At 33.0% G+C, this 20,893-nt stretch overlaps 1 protein-coding gene across 1 annotated transcript; it reads left to right on the top strand.

Moving 5' to 3' along the window:
- The first annotated feature begins 15,398 nt into the window (after window positions 1-15,398).
- LOC149542429 (14-3-3 protein 7-like) lies at window positions 15,399-18,842 on the top strand. Its single transcript, XM_089797367.1, has 7 exons — window positions 15,399-15,616; window positions 16,903-17,209; window positions 17,447-17,534; window positions 17,661-17,770; window positions 17,875-18,023; window positions 18,153-18,199; window positions 18,354-18,842. The coding sequence occupies exons 1-7, from the start codon at window positions 15,547-15,549 to the stop codon at window positions 18,357-18,359; spliced, it is 777 nt and encodes a 258-aa protein (XP_089653493.1). The 5' UTR covers window positions 15,399-15,546; the 3' UTR covers window positions 18,360-18,842.
- The last annotated feature ends 2,051 nt before the right edge of the window (window positions 18,843-20,893 follow it).

The following is a 20,893-nucleotide window of genomic DNA, read 5'->3' as shown; positions in this document are numbered from 1 at the left end:
AAGATGAGCAGGGCCAAGGTTAACTTCGAATTCCCTCCTAATTATATTATTGATAAATCTTATGACATACCAGAGGTCATAATGGTATCCTAGAAGAAGTATGACCAGTTAGGGTATTTGAAGAATTTGTGTTATATGTATGGGTTTGTTATCTCACTGTCTAGGTTCCTTTATGGTTTGCATATATAGTTATGTCCATCTGTAATAGTTTAACATATGTATCTATCTGGACCTTGAAAGGAGGGTTTTAATTTTTGGGAGTTATTTTTTCATCCTTTTGTATAATCAAACTCTATATATAATATTATATGCAGTTCATATTTTAATCATTTGTCGCGTGGTTATTTGTGTTATTCTTTGTATGGTTTGAGCTTTTTCAATGGTCGGTTAATATGTATAGAGCTCATACAGGGCATGTAGATTTCATTTTTAAAGAATCTCTACAATGTTAATATCCCTATGATTGGATTTGGTTTGGTAAATTTAGTTCAGTCTGAAATTAATTTGTTATTAATGGAATTGTTACTATGACATACGAATTGTTGGTTCTCTCAACAAATGTATGTCTGATATCCTTTCATCATTTCCTTTTATGTAGCTGTGTATAGATTAAGAATTAATTTCTCTTTAAAGAACAACTACTTAACTTCGGTGTTATAAAATTAGCTTTTGATGGTTAGACATTCAATTGAATGTTCTATTTCTTGGAACTATGGTGTTTATGGATTTGGTATTGTATCATGACTGTATTTTAATGTTCCACGTTATTCAAAGGTTTCTCAGGTTTCAGAGATCAACCAAGGGAAATTTGTCTCATAGGATGTATTTAGTTTTTTATCAATTCTATGCAAGTAATGATCTTATGGTGGTTTTTAGATTTAGTATTTTAGGGGTATGAATCTTTGCTTTGATGTAGTCTCTAGTTCTTTATTATTACTAATACAATGGTGATTAGAGCCTTAGCTGAGTTGTTTCGTGGTATCTAGCTATTTTTTCCATGTGATGAAGGCATATGTATGTTTATGATCGTGTACTTTGTAGGGCTTGTGCTATGCAGGGATTGAGGATTTTGCATTTTCAATACCAAGATGTATTTGGCTTAATTTGTGGTCTTTTAACATGGGATTAAGTTAATTGATTTAGTTTCAGGTTGTATGATTTAATCTTTAGAGTAGATTAGGTATTTTATTATTGGCCTCTCATTTCACTTAGTGATTGCATATGGGAGATTTTTAATTACTATTTTTATTTTATAAGATGGATTCTTATTGATCAAGACAAGAAATAGATCTGTTTGGACCTATATTCAGGTATCCTTTTTAAGATTTTGATAAAAACATGTTCTAACTATGTGGGTGTTTTAAGTTTAATAGGAGGAATGAGTGATTAAGGCAGGTACATGACAATTTTATTTGGATTCGACATTGGCTACATTGGATTGTGGTAACATCGATATATTTGTGTAATCTAATCTTCTACTTTCATTGGGGTATGCCCCTGTATTTTTGTAATTCTTTTAATGGACTGGGGTATGCCCCTTTTAATTGTAATAATATAAGATGTTTGTCCTGGGCAAGACTGGAGGTTTTCTTCTCCGTTCTTTCCTACCAGTGCCGTTTGAATGGAGTAAAGTTTTTGTACTTAAATTATTTATTTAATAAAATTAATCAAGGCCTTGGCTATTTATTGATTTAAAATTTTTTTAAAAAAATTAATAATCTAGATTTCAAACTCGTTAAGCATTAAATAAATATATTCATTACCTAAAATTTCTAAGTTGGTTTTAAATATTATGATTTTAAATTTATGCAAGAAAGATAATTATTTATTGATTTTGAATGAGAAATTATAATAGTAATCAAAAGTATTAAATAATAAAATAATAAAAATATTAAGTTACCTATATTTGAAATAGAAATTTTAATTTAATTATATTTTAATATAGTTTTTGAACAATATTATCATATGACTTTTTTTTTGAAACCATTACATATTTATCTAAATTATCTAGTAACAGATATAAAACAAAATTAACATTCATATCTACGTTGAGAGGTAAATACCTAATTATACTAAAATAATAATAAATAATAGAGTTATTTTTTTACATAAAATGTAAACTTTACTCTTCATTAATTAGTTAAGATAAGTTAGTTGTCTAACATTGTTAAAAAATGAAAAAATTAGAGTAAGTAGAGTTTAATCATTTTTTAAATTGTCAAAGTGAACAAGTAAATCACATAATTGTCTATCATCTTTCGTTAAAAAGATTATTCAATTAAAAGAGATGTTCACAATTATAAAAGTGAACAACTTGATTACACAATTGTTTGTCTTTATAAAAAATGACTATTCATTCAATCTCAAGTTGTTATTTAGATTAAAATTATTTATTAGGATAATATATGTAGAGCTATGAACAAAAAAAAAAAAAAGTAAGAAAACTGATATATAATATCTTAAGTCAATACTAAACAATTTCAACTTTCATTATGTCTTTTGATTCGTTAAAACATTAGATTTTGTAAATGTCATTAAAATTGCTTCATTCATTGTGTTTGGTTTCTGAAAATAAAATATGCTTCATTTATTTATTAATTATATTATTTCTTGAAAACAAGAATAAATTCATTTATCGTTATATAAATATCTTTCATATTATAAAATATAATATCTAAAAAGAGCATTTAATTTACTAAAGTGACTCTTAATTTTTTTAATAAAATTCACACATACCTATTTTATTTGATATGCCTAATTATTATAATATTAAAAATATATATATCAATATGCTTTAAAATCTTAATCTCTAAGAAAAATTAAACTCACTTAAACTCACTTGATAAATCTGTCAATAAAAATATAGCTAAAATATAAAACATAAGGATTAAGTGGAAAACCATAGCGATAAGAGCATTTGAAAAGTGTTGTTGTTGGTATGAAGTAAAAAAAAATGACTTATTATTCGAAATAAAGTTTTACCTGCGATGGTAGACAACTTTGAAAGGCTATGTTGAGGTTTTGATCCAATGTTGGGTCTATATCATCGTTGAAACAAGAAAAACATTTGAACTACGCACACCTTCAATCACAAAATACACATAATGATGGTGATTTCTTAGTTAGTTTCCATTATCGATGGAAAAATAATCAATTAGACATTAAAAAAAAAAAAAAACATTGAATGTGCATAGTGATGAGTAGAAATAACAAATAAGCTGCTATTTAACTAATCTATGGAAAAAGGGATGCAAAAAGTAGATATCAGTTCAATACCTACAAAGTATAAGTATACGAAAGAGTAATGATGCAAACTACTATACAATAAAATTGTGTCGATGTTGTTTGTATTTATGTTGTTTATCTAAAAACATAATTTGGTGAAATGGCAAGTGTTCCATCTTTTGTGCATGCAAATTGCAGCAGAGTGTCATATGTAGCATTGGTAAACATAAAACAAACCAATACCATGTTTGAAGTATTCCAATGGTAGTTGTGGTGTTCCAAAAGTAAGACAACAGTTTTAGACGCAGTCAACTGCCCAACGTTTATAACACTGAGCTCGACTAGGTAGTTGTTCCTCAGATCATGCACACACCATGGTCATACATATGCATGCATTCAGAGATACACATGAAAATGGGCATTTGGATGCAGAGTCCAGTTTTAATGTAAAGTTGTGTTTTGGTTGGGAAGAACACTTCCAACGCAACTTCTCATTTCGCAATAATACATGTTGTTAAAATAAAAATTGCGTACATAGCGGAGGGAGGAAGAATGAAATAAGCCCAAAAACTAGGGCATCAAGCCACGTCGAACTGTTATGCCAGGGAAACACTGTTATGATTCAAATTGAATAGCACTATCATTAAGTTTCGATATAAAAGTGAAATCAGTATTTAAAACAAAGCATTATTGTAGAGGTGACATTGTGTGGTGTCAAAGACCCCTTCAATTCATTCATAGAAACGTATTGTCTTGTACGGCGTGGGGAACTTCAAAGATCTGAAAAAGGCCAGGCTAAAGTTCTTGCTCGCGATTTTGCATGCTTGGCCTTCATCAGTTTGACGTGGAATGCTCTCCTCTGTTAGGAAAGGGAGGATAATAATCTAAAAGGGGGGCCTCTTCCCATTTATTGGGGGTGGGTGGATAGTGTTTTTGGTAGGTAGGACCTGACCGAGACTACATATATTATATTGACCTAGTTTAGTATTTATTGCGTGAGACAAATGATTCTACGTGAGACAAAAAAATATATCTATTTTAGAGCTATCGCTCCATAGGAGAAGTCTATCAGCTTAATTACCTTTTACCTTTTCATGCACAACTCTTTTAGATATTTAATTACAAAATATCTTAATTTAAATAATTAACTTTCTCTCTTTAATTAATTTTCAAAGCATTTTTAATAATATATTTATTAATTTAATCAATAACATTATTTAGAGTTTATTATTAAAATAAGACTCCTAAATAATTTTCATTAAATTAAATAAATATAACTATGCTGCAATTAGAACTATAACTTTATCTTTAAATTTTATTCTTTTATATTTTATTTTCCTCCATTTATTAATTAGTACAAACACTAATTAAAGCACAGTTTATTATTTAAAATAATAATAATAATCAAATTTCATTGTCTAAATGCAATTCTAATTTAATTATTATTAAATAAATTATTATAATAAAGCAATATTAAATCTGTAATATTTTAATATTTTAATTATCCCTTTGTCCAACTTTTCAAATTAGACTTTTGAATTAAATATTTTAAACTAAAGTATATATTTACTAAAATAATACTTAATTAATAATTAATTAAATATCTTCATATTCTAATTTCTCTTTAACCGATTTTCTAAATTTAGACTTTTAAATTTAAGCACATATTTAATTAGTTTTTTAATTAATTGAATATTCTCATGCTTTAATTTTTTTTTTAACCAAATAATATTTAATAATTCTCAACATTATATGATTAACCGAAATATTATAATTAAATTATTTACCAAATATATCACAACGAAATCGACATAAAAGCAACATTACCGAAACATACCAAAGCTCAAAATCAAACAACATAGACAAAGATAAACTCACAAGTTTTAAAAGGGTGGAAAGTCAAATAAATGTCCTTCTTCTCATGAAAAGTAATTAGGCTATGGATGGAATTGGACTTGAACATTATCTCCCCATTCTTAGCATTGAGTTATTGTGATAGGGCACACTCATCTGACCAATTTAGGAAAGTTGTTGCCTGATACCTACAATCCTGCATAAAATCCAAACATGTACATATGCATATATATCTAAACTAAATAGGCAATGGCGAGGAGTGGTACATTGTGTAGATCTTGACTAGCAAGTGACTACGACTCCCTCCCTTAACCACATCAGACAAGTGAGACAGAAAGATAAAATAAATACATTCACCATGCACATGCAAGTATGGGGTAAGTATCATAATAATCACAAGTCAAACATCAAATACTCAGATAAAATAATGCATTCTTACGAATATGAAGTAATGATTAAAGCATAATTTGAATTCCTATGAAAGAAATCACATTTATTAACTACGCATCATTAAAGCATCATTGATGCATCAGTAACCATAATTATTAAACAACACATGAAATATAGTCAACTAAGTAATTCTTTATTGATATACATGTAATCCAAGTCATGAAATATTTTCATAATTATAAATTCAATACCCTTGAAACTAACACATGCATGAAATAGGCATAAACATAGTTTGGTAATATAATAGAAAAGTAAACTATGGGTGGGCACTACAAAATGCACTTCAAGAAGCCTCAAACACACTATCAAAAGAGGAAAAAGCACTGAAATAGAGTTCAAATGTGCTAAAATAGAGAGAAAAAGCACCACAAAATGTGTAGAATAATCAAAAAGTTGCTTAAAACACTTATGTGCAAATGTGTTACAAGATTATTCAAATGCGCTATAGAATTATTCAAATGCACTACATGATTATTCAAATGCACTACAAAATTATACAAATGTGTTACAAAAAATTGCAAATGCACCAAAACACCTTACAAAAGGAAGAGGGCAATATGCAAAGTAAATGTGCTACAAAAATAAATAAACAGGCTACAAGAATGTTCATATGCACTACAAAAATGCTTAAATGTGTTATTGAAATGCTCAAAAGTGTAGAAACCTAAATTTGATTACACCGCTTTGGTAATCTAATTTAGCCATCCCTAAAGGCATCATTAATTAAATTCTTATTTAATTAATCCTTTGCCATCCCCTAGCTGATTAATTTAATTAATCATCTATAGTCCTAATTGATAAATCAAATAACCTATCATTTATCAATTAAATCCTATTCTCCTATCTAATTCCAAAATCCCCATTTATTAAATAAATCTATTTGATAAATAAATCCCTCAAATCTAAAAGCCCCTAACTTATTCCTAATCCTCCATTTAGCCTAATCCACCCCATCCACCCATACTAACCAAGCTTAGCCACTAACTCACCCAACCTCATTAATGTCATCCACTTGCACATCTCTAACATCCCTAATCTAATCCTAAACCCAAGCCTAATCCACCCCCTAATGTTGTCACATTCCCTAAACAAGTTTAAGACTTTTCTAAACCAAACCAAAGTCTCCCCTCAAAATATCCCAACCACAAACTTGATGAAGCCCACAAACCCTTAAATGCTCTTACAAGCCCACTCATGACTCTTCCACCCCTCCCACTCATGACTCTTACATCCCTCTTACTTACTCAACCTCCCTCATCAAGCCTTTAACCAACCCCTTATCCTATCCTCTCACACTCATCCTCCTTGTGACAAGTGTCACCTTCCCATTGGTGCTAAACAAGCACAATCCATGTGCTCTCCTTTGAGTGCATCCTAGCCCTCCTTAAGCTTTCATCTCTCCTTGCATCTAAGCCATCCATCCCTCAAGCCTCTTGCCTATAAATTGAATCCCCTCCCAAGCCATTTCATCACAATCCTTTTAGTAAAGTCATAATGCTATTTTGAGAGCCAAATCCATACCCATACCCTTATAATGCCAAATTGAGAGCTCACAAGGCTACCAATTTGCCATTACCCATCTCCATCCATTGAAGCCATCTTGAGCATTTGAGCACACATACCAAATCCAAGCAAATAGACTCATCCCCAAAACAAGAAAGGCATTCATTGAGAGAACCTCTTAATGGTTCATATTCTCAATTGAGGGCTTATCTTAGCCTCTCTTATATGTTATGGTGGTTTAATGTGTGAATGCTTTTGTTTTCATTAAATTAGTGTTCTTAGCATATTAGATTAGTGTATACAAAAAGCATTGTAGAAATGCAAAAGTGTTGTAGGATAGATTAAATATATTGTATAACTGATCAAATACACTGCATGAATGATTAATGTGTTGCATAAATGCTCAAATGTGTAGTAGGAATTTGTAAAAGTGCTAAAACCCTGTAAACAAGAATTGTCACAGTAACGTAATAGAAAATTATAAATTATGCAGAAGTGCTACATGATTAATTAAATGTGCTAAAAAAATATGCAAAAGTATAGTTTTAGTATTCAAACACGTTGCAAGAACTTGCAGAAGTGCTTAAATAGAGTACAAAAGTGTCAAAACGCTATGCAAAAGCACTATTTCATATGTGAACACAAAAAAAAAGGGAAAAAAAATGCTAAATCTAAAAATTTAGAGCTAGAAACTGGTTCTAGCCACGTAGTGGGTGCTAAAAATGTATACCAAAAATTAGTGCACTTCTCTAAGACATTCTATCCAAGGGATCTAATGAATTAGGAACCATAGAATGATACATTCCAAGACAGGAGCAAGTATGCTAGTATCCAAAGATCAAAGATGAAATGAAATGTAAGATGCAAGCTAAATGAGAGATGCAAATGTAAGCTAAGTTAACAATGATGAAAGTATTACAAAGTCTCCTAGTTAATCTATGTGATATATGCTAGAGCATAAAGGAAGCTAAACTAAGAATATCATGAATCTACAATGCAAGTAAACCAAGTGAATTCAAAGTGGGTGCAAAGTGAATGCAAGATGATTGCTCCAAAATGATCCAAAATCACCAAGAAAACCTACAACATAATATTAACATAAATGAACAAGAGATGAAAGATTGAATAGAGAGCCCCCTTTTAAAGATAAATGGATGGTAGAGATTAAGGGACAAAAAATTCATAATAAAAGGTGGAGAATGAGCCTTGAGTGATCCATGTGCACAAGAATCTCACTTGAGCAGAATCAATGATTGACTTTAAGAGGCAAAAGATGTGTGGAGGAGAATTAAAGCCATTTTTTAAAAAAAAGATTCCTCTCACATAGAAAAGTGTGCCCCTCATATGAGACCAAAATTCCTTTTATTTTATTTTTAAAATAGGAATAATGCTTTTATGTGCACACTTAGGATAAGTGGCATTTCAAGGATTTTATTTAATTAAAAGGGAGCAAGTTCTTTCACTTAACTAAAAGACTTAGGATAAACTGATCAAACCATAGATTATAATCAAACAAATAGCAAATTGATGATTTGGTTAGAATAAGAAATGGACAAATTATGAAAAAATGCTAAAAAGGGGGCTCATAGTCTAGATGACCATTTTTGGGTGATTACAGGATATCATCTATGACTAATGACCTTCCTTCCTTGCTTGCTTTGGTCATTCTGGAAACTTTGTCTAGTGTGACCTTTCCCTTGTTTAACTTTTCTACAATGTCATTAAACCTTGTTACCCTTTGAATAACTTGCTTTGTGGTTTTGTAGATCGAGCCACATGTACTATCCATGTACCTTTCTTAGTATAAGTTTCACCCAATCTTCTTGAATGAAGTCAAGAATGTTTATTGTATGATGGAATGTGATATTCAATAGGTGTTCCCATTCCCTCTTCAATCTTTCATTCTCCAAGAATGTAATGAACATGTCATCAATTTTGTCTATTCCCAACTCCACATTTTTTCACTTCAGATATGCACTTACGTCTTCAATGAGTAACACATTAGCAAATAGCGAGGATAGTGTTGTTGTTTGGTTCTCTTTTTCACCCCTTAATGAGGTAACCACATACTTTGGCTCATCAAACTCCTTGTTGTTAATTAGATCAACCTTATAAATGTTGTTTTCCATGATGCCTTTTATGCCTTACTAAAACAATTTGTCTTTTCTTGCTTCCTACTCTACACATTCAAGTTAGGGATTTATTTGCGGGTAAAATGGCATGCAATTACTCAACTAGTTTTTTCACAACTTTTTCTCAGCTCAAGAATTTAAGTTTGCAAAGTGATTAATCACACTTTGTTAAACTATTTAGTTAACTTTAATTTCCAATGGTAACAAAGCACTTACCTACTGATCATTTCACAATTAATGCTAATGACCTATTTAAAAACGATCATAATCCTTACCCACTCTTATATTATCATAGATCCCTCATGCTTTACTTGTGCCTTTTTCTATTGATTTTGAATAGGGGACCAATGTATGATATTTGCTTTTGCACACAAACCCCTTCTAGGCTTGGGTTAGCTTAGTTTTCTTTAGAAGTCTCACCCTTAATCGGTGAGGTTCCAACTTCTTTAGACTTGGCCACTTTGCTCTCATCAACCTTCTTATCTTGTGCCTTGTTGAAGTCTCTTTTGACTTCCCCTTTGTCCAAAATCTTTCTCTTTCCTCTATTATCCAAGTTTTGTACTTGGGCTCCTCTTCTTGATCTATAGTCTCTAATAAGATGACTATCTCGCTAGAATAATAACAAGTCATGCCCATTCCTCTCCATGGTATTAAATGGTTTCTTTGATTGGTTCCCAGCTTGTAGTAATTTTCTGTATGTCCTCTCTTCACATATGTTGAGCATACTAGTGGGTTGAACTTGTTCTTCCAACTGGAACTTGAGGTTCTTTGAGATTCTTGAATTGACCATTCTCTTGATCTGTAGACCTTGACCTTGTGTTTGTACTTGTTACAGAAGTAACATTACCCATCAATTTTTTTATCATGTGAATGAGATATGAACTCTTGAGAAGAGTGACCATACTGGTGGCATGTGTTGCAATACCCATAGAAGGTATATTGTATTATGGGTGCAACCTTTTAATGCCAACATACATTTGAGGTGTGACCTAGTTTAGTATGACAATGATAGGTTGGTTTCTTAGGCTTATTACCTTTAGATGATGTTTTCCCTTGGCTTTGCTGAGTCTAGTTCTTGCTTCCAAATGGCTCACCTCTTTCAGTCTTGTTGTCACCCTCATAGCCAAGACTAGTTATGCTCTTGGTCTTCCTCTGAGCTTTGAGCTACTCATCTATTTTCTCAGAGCTATCATTAAACCTTTTCAATTTCTCATTTCTTTCATTGGTATTCCTTAGTTCCCCATTTAGCTTTTAAATCTTCTCATCCTTTTGTTTGGCATGCTCTTTAGCCATTCTCTTGGTCTCCGGTGCTTCTCTCAATGCATTTTCAAAATTCTCTATTGCACATGTTGTGTCACTTTTTTGTAATGTCCCCATTGTTTTGGTAGCATTAGAGTTCCAGAGATTGGTTTATTATTGTGATCCTTATAGGGTAATTATTGTGGGTAGTGGGTCTTTTGAGGTAGTGGCTTGGCTTGGGAGGGTCTTATCTTCTCCATGATTCAACGAGCTTTAGTTTGGTCTTTTTTTGGCTTAATTCAGACATCATTCACTCTAATTAATATTTTTAGTAAGTTTTAAATCATCGAGATGGACCTCTACTATTTTTAGAAATGAGGTATGGTTGTATGTGGCTTGGTCATGTCAGCCCCTAGTTCAGACAATGTGCGAAGATGATGAGTAATAATGGAGATATTAATATTTATTTGGTCAAAATAAATACTAACTTTTGAGCTTATGTTATTAAGTTATAATATAATTAATTATATTATAGCTTAAGTCACTTAATTTTTTTAATTTATTTTTATGTGGAACTATATCTTATCCCACATTAGGGAGAAAAGTAAGCGAGTTCCCACAAGGAAAGAATAGAAGGGCATGAGAGGTTCTTTTCTTATCATTCAATTATTGTCATTTGCATTTGATGACTTTTGTAGAGCCAAGGGTTTTAACATTTGCCACTAGAGAACAAAGTTCTTTTGTGTGCCACCATTTGAGTTGGTGAAATACCCAATGAATTTGCTATTGGGAGGGCATCGTATATGTGTTCTATTCGAGCATATTGGTGAATTGCAACTATTGGAGAAGATAAATAAATCTTTTTATTGTGCCAAATTTGTGGCCTAGGGCCAAATTGTGGAGTACGATTGAAGGAATAAGTAGGATATGGCTGCAATGATTTGCTATAGTGTCATCGCTGCTATAGTGACCCACTATGGTAAAATCTAGATTTCTTGAGCGACTTCGAGGTTCCTATCTATTTACATTTTGCATTGCATTCAGTTAGACCTGAATATCTTAGGGCATTTGTAGGGATTTAGAAATCAGTTGTGGAAGTTTTGTAATTTGATTTATATTAGAATCTTATATCACAAAGTTGTCAAAAGGGATTCAAATATCATTCAACATCATAGAAGGCGTTGCCTTGATGTCTTATTGTTACATATCCATATTTTCTTATCTGTAATCAGTGTTATTCAACAACATTTGTATCTTTATTGCTAGATGTTTTGGAGTTCTTTTTAAGCATATTTATTAAAGTTTGGCATTTAAAAAGCAATCAAAATTTGGATTCGCAATATATCTGTTGTGTGCAAAGTGTTTGATGAAATTATCAAATTAAGAAATCAGAAAATTAAAATCAGAATTGCAAAGGATATTACATTGGTATCAACGATTGCCTAAAAAGTGCTTGATGAAATGTCAAATGATAGAATTATTAAAGAATTTTGTATTTGTTGAAGTTATAACTAGTTGGGGTTATTACATTGGTATCTCAATGCCGCTATCCTTTGTTGCACGTGTTGTGTCACCTTTCTCTTTCTGTGCTTGGCTTAGCTTTTTTGATGCATCTTCCAGTTGATTTTGCAACTTTGTGGTAGGCTTGTTGAACTTCTCATTGTCAATCACGAGGTTAAAGATTGTTTCCTTTGAACCATCTGTGTCATTGTGCTCTTCCATTCTCTCAATGATTTCATTGCTTTCACTGAGTTTCTTCACGAGTTTCTTTCTCTTAGCCAATGATTCTCTTAACTTCTCCTTCAAGTCATCAATAGTGCCAAAAGTTTCCTTGTATTGCTTTTTGTACTTCATGGTTGCTACTTGATCTTCCCCCATGTCATTAGGCTTGTAGCTATCATGTATGTGCTATGATACCAATTATTGGTCCTAACCGGTACTAAGAGTGGCAGAGGTGGGGGGGGGGGGGGGGGTGAATTAGTACCGATTCTAAAACCAATTATCTTCTTAACCATTTCAAACACATTGAACAACAAACACTTAAACACCAACACAACTATAAATGTAATAATGTAGAAGCATGTAAACTCATACACAAAAAACATTCATCAATGGACACACACATTTATACATGGAAACCCTCAACAAGAGGATGAAAACCATGTGGGGATAATATACCCACTAGCCTTTATTGAAGATAAAAGGTTACCCATCTAAGAGCTACAACTTGTTCCTTTTGGGAACACATCTAGTTAAGAATGCCTGCAACCTTTTAGGAATACAATTAGCGTGTCAATACTACCTTGTTAAAGGATTTTAGCATTCCTTTTGAGAGGCACCTTATTAGAGGTTTTATAATATGCTTTATATTGAGACATACTAGGTTAAGAGCTTACATAACAATTAAAATGGTTAGAGAGCAATCAAATGTGATCTAGAATATACAACACACCTTGTTTGGTAGGTCTCTATTGTATACCTTTAGAAGATTACTTGATCTCCTCTTATCACTTGGGCGTACACTATGATAGACTTTCTATCACTATACTCTACTCTTTATCCATTTTCCTTTGTCTATAGTGCACAACGCTACTTTTAGGTTGATCCAGTCTTTCATCTTGTCCTCTGGTCAACAACTCTTGTTCTTCATTCTCTTCTACCTTCTAACTAGTTCAACACAACATCTTACACTTCTTGTTTCTTTTCATACATTCTCACACATCCTGAATTTTTCACATACACCAACTCTTATGCCTCTCTCATGCATATACATACTATCTTTTAGATGTATGCTGTCACTTTATTTTTGGGTGTTGAAACCCTAGAAATTTATCTTGCTCAAACCAATGAATTCAAAATTTGAATTCCACCACTGAGTGGTTCATGAATAACCCGTGACACTCATGTCATATGATCAAGACTAGTAGCTCGACCAGTCTTCTCTATCTCTAGCTTTGACTCCTTTGTCCTTTCTATTTTCTACTATCATGTTAGAGTGCTAATCCCATTTGAATATTTTCTATGTTTGCTTCTACCATGTCACAGTGATGACTCTTCATGCTGATTGTAACAGTCTTCATCTTGTCTTCATCGCCAATGTAGACTGATGTAGTTTTCAACTAGTACATGAGATGGTATACTCCTCTTGACTGGTTGCCAATCAACAACAACACTTAGGTGTGTAAAGTATCTACAACACCAACTGCCCTTCACAATGCCAATGAGATTGGTAGGGTCAACACTGTAATATCCAACCAAAGTAATAATGAATCATTAGGGTATTAGAGAATCCAATAATAGCAATGCTGAGACACATTGGGAGAAAACAAAAAATAAAAGCTTTGGCCAATGTAAAGAAAGGACTGCTAATTTCATGCCCAAATTGAGAGAGATATAAAATAAAAGAAAATGAAGAAGTACAATTCAAATGAAGCCATTTTCTCTCCCTTCTCATTACACTACCCACTACTAATTATCATCGAGCAGAATTATGTTGGAAAGGTACACCATGGATCATCATTGCATCTAATTGCATAATATGCTCGACATTTGAGGCCATTCACGATCTAAATAATGCTCAAAGTAGTTGAATTTGTGCCATATCCTTGGCTATACAGTTTTCCATAGCCACATGCCCCACCTAGAGCATACATTAACTCATTTTTTTTCTATTGTTAATTGAAAACTACACACATAAGAGAAACTCCCAATGGAGAAGGACAACATAAATTAGGAAGCATACCCACTATGCTAGATGCTTCATCACACCCATAAAATGTTGCATGAGCACTTTTCTAGGCATATGTAAGTTCAAATCTTTCTATCAATAAGAAGAAGAACATTAAAAAGTTGTACAAGGGCCATTGATCCTATAACAAACATACAAGAATCTTAATACTAATCACTACAACATAGTGTTCTTGGTGCACAAGGAATAACTCATTACTGAGAAGTATGTAACCCATTACATAAATTGAAGAACTAATCCAATCTTACTTGTTTAGAGACTAAGGCAGATTGAATTAAAAAGGGCCTTAGAGAAGAAAAACTTGGAGAAGAACATGGAACTAAGTTAGTAAAGGAATTGTAAGGTTTAGCCATGTACCCCTTATATAGCACATGCATTTAACTTCAATATTTTTATGTCCTCTATTTTATAGTTTCTTTGATGTCAAAAATTGAACAAATTTAATGTTTAACAACATCCATCAACATTACCTGTCCATATATCCTTTCTATGCAAGGACAATTTACCATGCCATGCCAGGCCAAAACAATGCAAAATAGGGACAAAGAAATGCCTATGAGATGCAAGTGGACATAGCAGTACGAAGTGAAATGTGCATAGTGGTCATCATAATTCTATAATACTTTCTAAGAATTTTGTAACCCTAAATAAAGACCAAAAAAGAGTGAGAAAATATCTTTTTGCCAATATTTGGTTTTAAAAAAGTGCAACATCAATGAAAAATGTAGAAATGTGAAAACAAAAAGAATTCAACCTTTGTTACAATCCTCAACAAAAACTGAAAAAAAGCCAAATTATAATACGTATAGGCTTCTTACAAAGAATGAATGATTTTTATAATATAATAAAAACAAATAGGGAAAACAAACACACAATGCAACAATGATTGTCATTTGAATCCCCATTAGGGCGAAGCTGGAGGAACTCCTCAACATGCATTCCCTAGTCTAAGTTATTTGTCATTTTCCTTGATTTAAAAAACAATAATGGCCCTCGGTGATGATAGATTTTGAAATTTGAAACACCTTACAATGAATTTTGAAGACAAAAATTGCAAAATCCAACGGTGGACAGTCGTTTGATTTCTTCGGGCCAAAATATACCAAAGACTTTACATTTGACGCGGTCCGACGATCCGGATGCTCACATGCCGCATCTCCCTTTAATCTGAGCCGTTACTTTTTGAGAACTTGATCGCTAGTTAATCCCGCAGATCATCTAGCCTTGGCCTTTTTTTCTTCTTCCATAAGGAGGGTTTGTGAGATCGGAAGGCAGGCAAATTTGTGCAAGGAGGTTGCTGTTTCAGCAATCGGCGTGTGATTTTCTTCTCGCTTGATCGGCTGCGCGCATTTTGAGCTCAACTTTGAGAGATCTGTGTTTCAATTGCCTTTGAAAATGACGGAAAAAGAGAGAGAAAATCATGTGTACATGGCAAAGCTTGCCGAACAGGCTGAACGATATGACGGTAAGTGTATATTCTTTTTTCCTAGATTTTGATGGGGTTCCTGTTTAACATTTGAATGCAGAAATTTCTGGGGATTATGGATTCATGTGTTTCTTCCGTTTTTCTCTCTCTTTCTTTTTAGGGTTTCTATTCGATGAGAGATCGGATTATAGAGTGTAGAGTCGGATCTGGGTGCAATTTTTGAATTTCTTTCGGTTTGCACGTCCAAACCAGTGTTTGGTTTTCTTTGAAGTTTCAATGGTTCTCACATTAATTTGCTATGCTTAATTCAAGAAAAAAAAAACATTTGAAACTGTGTTTCTCCATGGGTTGATAATATTGTTTTTAGCGTCGATCATTGTGGGTTTACAGAATGTGACGACTTGAGACCATTTCTTTTTTTAGGGTTACCAATATATAGATCAGGGTATGTTGATCTGTAGTCGATGATGATATTTGATTTCGTTTCTGTACTTCTATATGCTCTTTTATGTTTGTTTTGGTACATTACTTGTGGTGAAGCGTGATTAAGTGCGACTTTCAAATTTTCGTCCGGAATGGTTCTGCCTTCATCAGAGGACCTCTCCTAGTTTGTATACTGATGCCGTTTTTTGTGGTCATTAGTTCTTAAAGTATTTGGATTTATACCCATTGATATAGGTTTCAATGTTCTGCTTGGGGGATCCTTAGTATGGAAAATGGAAATTTTCTTTTGGCTTGATTATGCATGCTTTGTGGTTTGTACTTCTCTACATTGGCATGTTTCAAGTGGCATTAGCACGGTGAAGAAGAATTGCATCATCTATATATGGAATCTTAATAGTCAAAGCCGTTGGATGGGATTCACATCCATGCCAATAACATAATGACATAACTTAAGTTGTAGTGATTGACATTCACATGCGAGCTATTTGGGTCTGTACTTTTGGACAAAAAGTAGTAGTATGTTTTTCTATTCTGGTAGATCTCTCCATCATGCTGCAAGTTAGCTGTCAAGTCAACTGGTTGAATTAGTTGCAATGCTCAGCTTGTGCACACCTCAGTAATGTTTTTATATTTTCTTTTCTATATGGATATCCCCCACTGCTACGATATTTGAGCATCAGAGGTCATATTTGTTTTGTAGAAATTGAATTTATTAAGACCACACTTTATGATGCATGGGTTCGGAATCTCTTACACAATTTTTTAAGACTGCATTTGTTTGCACTGGTATATTTTTCCCTTTTTATGTTTACATTTTTCTTCAAGAAGAAAAATTTATCATTAATCCTAATGAGTTTATCTTGTGATCATACGCCTTGTAGAAATGGTGGAGTCAATGAAGAAAGTTGCCAAATTAGATGTTGAGCTGACTGTAGAGGAAAGGAACCTGCTTTCAGTTGGCTACAAGAATGTCATTGGGGCACGGAGAGCTTCATGGCGTATCATGTCATCCATTGAGCAAAAAGAAGAGGCAAAGGGCAATGATGTTAATGTCAAACGGATCAAGGAATACCGCCACAAGGTTGAGGACGAACTTTGTAGGATCTGCAATGACATTCTTACAATCATTGATGAACATCTTATTCCGTCTTCTGGCACTGGAGAGTCCACTGTCTTCTACTACAAGATGTAATTTCATTCCTCTTTTATCTGATTTATAGACTGGTGGTTTTTAGTTTGAACCAAGCACATGCGGACTGTGTGTTGTATATGATATGTCAAAGACATACTTTACTTTAATCTTAATAAGTTAGATGGACAATTGCATACATAATTTTATTGATCTTATTGGGAAATTGTTTACTGTGATTCTTGAAGAATGGCCCCAATTTTGTACTGATTCCTTCGGTGACATTGTTTTTTCAGGAAGGGTGATTATTATCGTTATCTTGCAGAGTTCAAGTCTGGAAATGAAAGGAAAGAAGCCGCAGATCAATCTCTTAAAGCTTATCAGGTAAAGTAAACATTAAACACTTTAATTTGGAAAGCAATTATATATAATTACCGCACAAACAAACTTGTTTTATTAGCGTGGAGTTAAACTGAAAACTTCTTACATGGCTTGAAAAAAATATTGCAGGCAGCTTCAAATACAGCAACAACTGATCTGCCCCCTACCCATCCTATCAGACTTGGTCTGGCATTGAATTTCTCAGTTTTTTACTATGAAATTCTAAATTCCCCTGAGAGGTGAGTTCTGATATTCTGCAGATGGGAGTTTAGTATTTACTGATTATATTGTTCAGGCAGTTGAATGGGCTGATATTGACACCTATGGTAGCTGAATGTTCCAGGGCCTGTCATTTGGCCAAGCAAGCATTTGACGAAGCAATTGCAGAGCTTGATACTCTTAGTGAAGAATCATACAAAGACAGCACATTAATCATGCAACTATTGAGGGATAATCTTACCCTCTGGACATCTGATTTGCAGGAAGAAGGGGGTAAGTTCTTTTAGTTGTACTAGATTTGCCTTTTAGGTCATGCAGTTTTAATTTTAAATGTCACCTTAAAAGAGGAATAAATGTGCTGCCTCAATTTTTTTCCTAAATGATTGTATATTTTTTAAACAGGTGAAGATCAGGCTAAAGTGGATGATGACAAAATAGAAGAACTTGAGGTTTGTGAATCACGTTTCTCCCGATTGATTTTGTCAGAATTAGTTTGAATCATTACTGTCACTTGTGCTGCCATGATTTTAAAAAAGTTTTGAATTTGCTCACAAAGTTTATATACTAACTTGACATTGGTTCTTATGCCTCCTGGTTTTGCAGCACTAGCACCGAGTGTAGGATTTGCATGCTATAACTGCCATGGTGGTTTTTTGCTTTTAGGCAGTTTATAATATCATTGATAGTTTTTTAGTACTGAGTGTTGGTCCTAATATTATATGCATGGGACTGAACATCTGTATTTGTGATTTATATCAAGTTGTTCGCTTGAAGCAAAATGTTGTTAGAGTGTGTTGGAACTTGGAAGCACAATTGCCTTTGTGCTAACATTCATCGTATAAGCACTTTTGTTTTTCCAGTAACAAGTGCATGAAAAGGTGGCGCAGTGTCTTCCGGGGACAATGGTATCAATACATAGTGTTGCACATTGTCCCAATTAAGTTGGTAGGGTACTTTATTTTTCTGCCCTTGATGCTGGCTTATCTGGTCTGGAGTTTAAAAGTTCCGTGCTTTTTGTAAAAGCATGAATTTGTAAACTTGGAGTGAAGATTTAACAGCTTCATATATTTCATAGGGGATCCATGTTGTTAAGATTGCTCTAAAGTTCATATGCTTTCTTGTATTTGGTTCATATATATTGTCTTTTGATATGAAAATGAGATATATCTCTGCATTGCAAGTTTACCAAAAACTTAGGTATGAGGGCATATTTTGAATGCTATATCAATTCGTAAGTTACTATTGAAGTAATGCTAAACCTTATGCTTCTTGAAGATAATTTTACTCTGCCAAATTTAATTTTTTCTAGACTAGAGTGATACTGTTAGTGAGGCTTATGCTTGGGCCTCTTTCTGGGCACCTGGGATTATTATTGGAGATTTGAAGTAATTTGGTGATTCTAAGTCCTCGGTAGCCTTTATCTTTGTGGGTAGTGAAGGTTGGTGCAATTCATTTCTTCATAAAACTGATAATAAAACTGAAAATAAGTGTAAAGTCTGGTCAGCCTGGGGTCATTGCTTCGTTGTGGGGTCACTGTGCAAGATTTAATTTTATTGCTTGGTTCCTTGTATTAAATGATTTAGTTTCTTAGGATTGAGTTTGGAAGAGCATATTATTTGTTTGGGTAACGGAGCATCGCAATTGTTTATCATTTTAGCTTTAAGTTAATTGTTATTTTATTTTTTCATTTTAATTGGAACCTTGATTAGTACCATAAATTCTGGTGCAGTCATCTTTTTTTTTTTTTTGCTAGTTTGACACATCTTTTTTTATTCAGCATTTGTTTGTCTGTGGATGTCAAGCACAGGCTCTGATTTTTTTTTAAATTTAATGTGCAATCTTGTGATGTATGAGCAATATACTGAATGCCAATACCCATTTATACTCGTTAACATGCATGAATGTGTAATGTGCTTGCAAGAAAACATTGGAAACAATTCTGTATTGTGTAATTTTGGGGCAACTTGTACAATTTTGTAATTATTATAGTTCTAGAATTGATTTTGATAAATTGCAATTGATATGCTGCTTGGCGTACTACTTGAGAGCCTACATGGAAAAAACTTGTTAACAGTTGCGTGTTTTTGGTTGCCAGTTTCTAATAGCATTAGTTTTACACAACTCGGTTCTTTAGCTATTTCGCAAAGTGTTCTTCATTTTTATCTTGTGAGTCACAAATTTCGCAAATTTTATGGTCATAGGCATAATGCTAATTGGAAATCTATGGCACAGTATTTTCATGACCAATACGAAGATAAGTTAATGTTCTTACCTATTTAGTATTTTTCCATTGCCCACATGAAGTTGAGAAATTAAATTAAATTCACTTCTGTATTGGAGATTGTTCTAAATATTATATATAAATGAGGAAAAAGTCTTCGGAACTGTTGTTCCAACTATAATTTATAGGTACTTGCATAGATATTTGTTTATCACACCTTTTGACTTCGGGAGTTGACAAATTGTATCGTACACTTGTGATATTACAATTTGTTAGTAAGGTCCTCTTAAATGCCATCAAACTATAGAGTGCTTGGAAGTGGTAAATATTCATTTTTAAATAGCAGAATCAATCCCAAATTAAGAAATGATGTTTAATTTTTTTTTAAGTAGTAGTTCAAAACGCGCCAATCAAATGCAAACTGCTACTGCGCAATCTGAAAAGTACTTAAATTTTTCTTATTTTTGTGTTTTTACTACTTCTCAATTTGAAAAGGAAAAAGGCGTCGGGCCTTTTTAAACTGTGAAATGGGCCATAGGTTTTAGAATCTAAATTTCATCATCAAAAGCATAGACAGTTGAAGTTAACTGTTACCTAGTATCCATGGAAATAGCGTTAAAGTGAACTTTTATTCAAGTCAACTCTTCTCTTACAGACATAGGAATGACTAAGACCCATTAAAGAAACCGCCTGCATAAATTTAACCCTAGTTGTTACCACTTTGGTTGGAAATGTTTTTCCAGGCAATTGACATCTAGAGCTCTTTGAGAAAGGGATATATTTACCTAGCCTTTATCCACTTAAATAAGAAATCCCTCTTCCATCTTTCTCCTTATCAGTAGCCTATATGCTATCTTTAACCTCTATTATCTATTCGGAGCCTCTTGATCTTGCAATTTCTTTTTCTTCTGTAGTATTTGCA

Source organism: Cupressus sempervirens, chromosome 8 (genome assembly GCF_028749045.1).
Source record: "Cupressus sempervirens isolate cs-2001-9-10 chromosome 8, ASM2874904v1, whole genome shotgun sequence".
In the NCBI taxonomy this organism is placed as follows: domain Eukaryota; kingdom Viridiplantae; phylum Streptophyta; class Pinopsida; order Cupressales; family Cupressaceae; genus Cupressus; species Cupressus sempervirens.
The sequence above is the reverse complement of the archived record's forward strand: the minus strand, read 5'-3'. Positions and strand labels throughout refer to the sequence as shown.